A 6,106-nucleotide genomic window follows, 5' to 3' on the forward strand; every position below is an offset into this window, starting at 1 on the left:
AATCAATTTTCGAGAGAAGAGCAAGCCACGGCGGAGAAACCACAGCCCCGCTCCGGGGATATGGGGTTAGGGGAGGGGTGATGGGCATCTCGGGGAGGGACGATGGGCGTCCCAGGGAGGCATGACGGGCATCCCAGGGAGGGATCCCGCCTGCCCTCCGGCCCCTCGGCGTGGCCGTGAGTTGCTGCTCAAGTTTCTGAGCCTCCACACCCCCAAAGGCTCCCTCACACCCCCCTTGCCCAGGCCGGGGACACCCCAAACCAGCCCCGGATAACCCCCCTCGGTGTGGAAGGGGATCATGCACAGGACAAGGCGATGGAGCAGGGCTCCGAACCACTTTTATTTCACGGGGACACACACACACACACACCTCTTCCTGCGTGTCCCCGCTGCCCTGAAGCCACATGCCAAAACCCTCCTACTTTCCTGGAGCCGGGCGCTCCCCAAACCCTCCACAAAGTGCTGCTGCTCGGAAATATTCACAGGTACCCGGGAGCCCCCCCCCCGGGTTCCCCTCCGGGGCAAAACGCAGCCTCAGGGAAGGGGGCAGAAACGCTTCGCGCCCACCCCTCGCTGTGAGCCGGACGCCGTCCCCACCTGCGACAGCCCCTTGCTGCCCCGGGATGCTCTGGGGCGGGGGCGCGGGGCCGAAGGCTCGCTCCTCATCCTCACCAGCAGCCGCCGGCTTCTGCAAGACCCGCGCGCTCAGGGGAAGCCGAGCTGCGGGGCGTCTGTCCTGCGCCAGCCCAGGGGGCAGAACTGGCCGTCCCCTCCGGGGCCGGGCCCTTTCAGGCTGGCTTTCCGAGAATTCAGCTTCCGGCAGACCCTGCGGACGAACATGCGGAAGACGGAGGTGCGGAAGATGATGAAGACCCAGGGGTCCACGATGGAGTTCACGGAGAGAAACCGCAGGGCGCTGAGGTCAGCGTTCTCGTTGAAATCAGCAGCGAATGCCCCCATGTACACCCGGATCTGTTAAAAAAACAAATAAATAGGTAAAAGTGAAAAAAAGATCTCACTACAGGGGTAAAGCTGAGAGCAAAACGATTCCCACCGGGGCAGCAAAAGAAGTTTTAACCCCCGACATCCTTACGCATCGAATCAGCACATATTGTGGGTTTGCAGACCCTGAAACTGGGAGTTGGGGCTGGGTCACGGACGGTCGTGGCACAGGGTCACCATGTCCCCATCAGGGCCAGGAGGTTCAGAGCTGAAGAGGTGGCCCCGGCAACCGGGGTTGTTTTACGGATAAAGGGAGCATCCGACCTCCACAGGCTGCAGCCGACGGGTGCTGCTCTGCCCCCGAGGCTGGGGCACCCCACTTGTGGTGCGTCCCCCCCCCCGCAATGGGTATCGGACCAGGCATCCGTTGGGCAACTTGGCTGGACCGCAGCCGGACGGTGGCCCTTGCTGGGTCAAGGTCCTTCCTCCTCCTCCAGGTCCAGCCTGAAGCCCTGCTTGTTTGAGGACCACAGGGCTTTCGCTGGGGTTATTACAAAACCACTACGAGCCCAGTTGTGCCGGGGCTGCTGGTGGCTGGCGCGTCACGATATGGCTCCAGAGAGTGACAGAGGAGACAGGGAGCGGAGGTGGAAGTTGTCACCTGGGGCAGTGGCAGCACCTGCATCCCCCACCCTGATTTTGGGATAGCCCCTGCTGCGGCACCAGCTCTGCTCATAGTGGGTGACAGCAGGCGGTGCTGCAGGATCCGGCCCCGGGACATGGGGCACTGCGGGGGGGGGGGGGGGGGGGCAACAAGGGCTCTGTCATGCTGGGGGTCTCCCACCCCACCACCCCACCAGCAGGACCCCCATCCCTGGGGAAGAAGGGGGAGGATTTCAAGGAGTATTTCCCCCAGGTCGGGAAATCCAGTGCCGTTCAAAGGGAGCTGGATCTACCCAGCACCTCTGGGACGGGGAGGGGTGGGGATGGGGGCGTTATTGAAGGGTCTAGCACAATGACCAGACCTCCCTAGGAATAGGTGCTGGGGGGGGGAGTTATTTCAAGGGGCTAAAGCAATGAACTGCCCCCCCCAACACCTCCAACACCTCTGGGGCAACCCCAGAGGAACAGGGTGGTGGTGATGGGGGGAGGGGGCTATTCCAAGGGGGCTAAAGCAATGAACTAACCCCCCCATCCTGGGATGGGGTGGTGGTACTGGGGCTTATTCCATGGGGGTTAAAGCAACGACCAGAACCCTGGGACAGCGTGGGGGACACTCAGAGGGGGGCAAAGTAATGAGACAACCTCACCGGCAGCTCTGGGACAGAGTGGTGGTGATGGGGGGTTATTCCATGGGGGTTAAAGCAACAAATTAACCTCCGGGGACGTGGTGCTGGGTGTTCCAAGGGGAGCAACCTCCCGGAACGGAGTGGTGGTGATGGGGGGGGGGGTATTCCAAGGGGGTTAAAGCAACAACCCTACCCTCAGGGATGGGACTGTAGTGGTGGGTTATTTAGAGGGGACTAGAGCAATGAGCGCCCCCCTCCGACACCTCCAGGAGTGGGTGGTGTTGCCAGAGTTTATTCCAAGGGGCCACAGCAACGACCTGACCCCCCCGGGACTGAGTGGTGGTGACGGGGGCGTTATGCCAAGGGGGTTTAGGCAATGACCTAACCCCTGCGGACAGGCTGGGGGAGTATTCAGAGGGGGGCAAAGTAATGCCTTTAGCCCCCAGGAGCAGGTGGTGGTGCCAGGGTTTATTCCAAAGGGCAAAAACAACGACCTGACCCCCCCGGGACTGAGTGGTGCTGATGGGGGTCTATTCCAAGGGGTTTTAGGCAATGACCTGACCCCCATGGACAGGTGAGAGACTATCAGAGGGGGCCAAAGCAACGATCCAACCTCCTTGGGAAGAAGTGGCAGTGAGGGAGGGATTCTTTTCCAGGGGGGTTAATGCACTGACCGACCCCCGCGGACAGGGTGGTGGTGTGTTCAGGGGGGGGCCAAAGCGACCACCCAAACCCCTGGGGGTGGGGGCAGGGCAGGGGGCTGTTCGGGGGAGAGGGCCGTCGGGGTTACTCACATGAGCGGCAGGGAGCAGATGGTGAAGAGGACGGTCATGAGCCCAGAAGGATGAGGTGGTCGAGCTCCTCCATGCGCGGGGCGGCAGCGGCGGGGGCCCGCGGTGGGGCTGGCGCCGCGCCATGCGGTAGAGGTGCCGCATGCTGCTCACATTGCAGGCACCGATGGCCAACACCAACAGGCCCATCAGGCTGGCGTAGAGGACGGGGAAGCTGAGCTGGCGAGGCCCGCCGCCGGCCATGCGGATGAAGCACCATGTCCCGGGGCAGTACTGCATGGGCACCCCGAAGCCCAGCAGCGGCAGGGCGCAGAAAAGGCGCAGAGCCCCGCCACCACCGGCCCCACGTGGCACCCAGCCGCCGGGTGAGATGCCGTCGGTAGAAGTAGGGATGCCCCAGGGAGAGCCAACACTCCAGCGCCATGGCCAGCAGCAGCAGGGTGGGGGCCAGCCCGAAGAAGGCCATGAGGAAGGCGAAGAGCTGGCAGAGGACGCCCGGCCCGGCCCTCGGTGCGCCCGCCCGGTCCCAGCTCGCTGAGGCTGCGGTTGTAGGCGTAGGCTGCCAGCACGATGGGGCTGAGCAGGCACTTGCCCAGCAGGTCGGTGACCGCCAGCCCGCTCACCAGCACGTAGAAAGCGGAGACCCGCGGCGGGCGACCGCCGGGGGACCGGGAGCGCCGCCGGTGCTGGCCCAGCAGCAGCAGCGCCAGCACGTTGCCCACCAGCCCGGCGGCGAACAGCACCGAGCTGGGCACCGCCGACTGCCCGCTTCGATGTACCGGCTGCTACGGCACCGGTAACCCTCCGTCTCCATCGGGATACCCCGCACCGGGATGCGCCGCACCGGGGATGGGATGTCCCGCACCGCACCGCACCGGGATTCACCGCACCGGGCTGCGCCGCGGGCTGCCGGCGGCGACTGGCCCGGCGGGCGAGCGGCCCCCGCCGGCGGAGGGAGGGTGGGAGGAGGGAGGGAGGGGAGAGGCGGTGCGGGCACGGTCGGGCACGGCCCCCGGGGCGGCCCCTTCCCGCCGCCCGGCCCTCCCCGGGCCGTCGGAGGGCGGCTGCGGAGAGGGGGGACGCGCCGCTCCCCGGGAGACCGGCGGCTGCGGGCGGGGGGCGAGCCCCGGGAGGAGGGACGGGAAGGGGGCCGGGGCTGAGTCCCGGGGGTTAGGGGTAAGGGGGTCGCGGCCTGGGTCCCTGGGCAGGGGGGGGTTATGGGGGAGAGGGCAGGGCTGAGTCCCCGGGGGTTTACAGGTAAGGGGCTCAGGGCTGAGTCCCTGGAGGGGGTTACAGGGGTAGGGAGCTGGAGCTGAGCCCCTGGGGGGGGGGGGGGTTGCAGGTAAGGGGCCAGGGCTGTGTCTTGGTGGAGGGGGGGTACAGGGTAGAGGACGGGGGCTGAGTCCCTGGGGGGCTTATGGGTAAGGGGGGCACAGCTGAGTTGCCGAGGGGGAGTTTATGGGGTAGAGGATGGGGTATGGGTAAGGGGGGCACAGCCAAGTCCCTGGAGGGGGGTTACAGGGTAGGGAGCTGGAGCCGAGCCCCTCGGGGGGGTTGCAGGTAGGGGGTCAGGGCTGAGCCCCAGGGATGGTTATGGGTAAGGGAGTTGGGGCCAAGCCCTGGGGGGGTTACGGGTAAGGGGGTCGGGGCTGAGCCCTTAGCGGGGTTACAGGGTAGAGGGCTGGGCCTGAGCCCCTGGGGGTGTTACGGGGTAGAGGGCCAGGGCCAAGCCCAGCTGCTGCACTGGGGTAGGTAAGGCAGGGAACAGACAGAGTTACCCCAGGAGCATTTTGCTGCTGGGCCCCATCTGCTGCCCAGCACCCTGTGCTCCCTCGGGGAGCAGTGTGCCATGTGCCCTCGCTCCTTGGCGTGCCTGTGCCTCTGTATGACTCGGGAGACATCCCGCACTTGAGCCTTCAACCTGGCCAGGCATCACTTCTACCGGCACCCCATTCCGCATGCCTGCTGTGCGGTGGTACCGCTGCCGAGCCCCCCCGTTACGGGGCTCCCAGCCCCTCCGTGCCCGTGTCAGCGCTCCGCTATCCCAGAAGCAAACTCCAGAGAAGCCCCCAAGCTTCTTCCAGGAAAAGAAGTGGCCTTTCTTCAGCTGCAGAAACACCACTGCATAATGCGTACCGCAGCTTTCCAGGATACATGTGATGATGAATAAGCATGAAATGACGGTTGTCTGCTTTCAGGCCCCTTTTTGCTGCTCTGGATGAGTGTGCACGAAGCACAGGGAAGTATCAAGATGACAGGAGGGGTGGGGAAAGGCAGTCTGAGGGGCCAGACATCAGCCCTGGCATGGTTTAGTGGTGGGCTTGTATTTCTCATGCTGCATGAAGGGAGCCAGTGAGTTCAAGCCTTCTCTGACAGAGAGGACAGGGACGGTTTGCGGCTGGTGCTCTGTGCCGGTGAGAGCCCAGTTCTGGAAGAAATCGAGATAAAACTTGTTGCAGCTCGGCGCTGGCACACATGCGGTGTTGAGGTGCTGCCCTCGCTAGGGCTGAACGCGAACTCGGCGGCTGCTTCCTGCCCTGGGCCCCGGGGGAGAAGAAATTCAGCCTGCTTGGGGAAGCAATCTGAGCGATATCCTCCCAGCCAGCGCCTCGAAAACACACCCGCTGCCTTCTTTAGCAGACCCAGCACCCTGGCCTGGCCGACTCTTGTCAGCTCCCTTCGGATGACGAGCTGGGGAGGCTGCCGTGGAGGGCAAGCAGGTGGCTTGCCAATGCCCCGGTGAGTATACTCCTTTGCAGAGCACGCAGCACCTCTTTCCAGGCCTGGGATCCTCCTTTTGGGGTGATCCCGGCAACGTGGAGCAGGGAGAAGATGGGGTGGGATCCCTCAGGCTTTCCCCAGGATGAAGATTGGGAAGGGAGCCCAGCAGCTCCAGAGAGCTGATTTACTGACTCCCAAGGGCTGGGAGGACAGCGTCTGTCCCGGGCCCTGGAGCAATTGGTGCCAGCCCTGCTGCAATGCTGCAAATGCCAGGGAGGATGGTCCTCGCCCCAGGCTGGGGCTTGTTCATGGGTGGAGCATCTCCGATCCTTCTTCTTCTTTCTCAGAGCAGAAACCTGCCAT

The 6,106-nt window shown here is 64.4% G+C and overlaps 1 protein-coding gene across 1 annotated transcript; it reads right to left on the reverse strand.

The window, feature by feature from the left end:
• Positions 1-321: 321 nt before the first annotated feature.
• Positions 322-3,919, reverse strand: LOC143162893 (prostaglandin D2 receptor-like). The gene is given in 7 exon segments (XM_076343465.1): positions 322-972; positions 3,022-3,068; positions 3,071-3,136; positions 3,139-3,367; positions 3,369-3,527; positions 3,529-3,791; positions 3,794-3,919. Coding segments are annotated over 7 exon segments (1,074 nt in total). The 5' UTR covers positions 3,837-3,919; the 3' UTR covers positions 322-705.
• Positions 3,920-6,106: the final 2,187 nt, after the last annotated feature.

This window comes from Aptenodytes patagonicus, chromosome 7 (assembly GCF_965638725.1).
Source record: "Aptenodytes patagonicus chromosome 7, bAptPat1.pri.cur, whole genome shotgun sequence".
Lineage (NCBI taxonomy): Eukaryota > Metazoa > Chordata > Aves > Sphenisciformes > Spheniscidae > Aptenodytes > Aptenodytes patagonicus.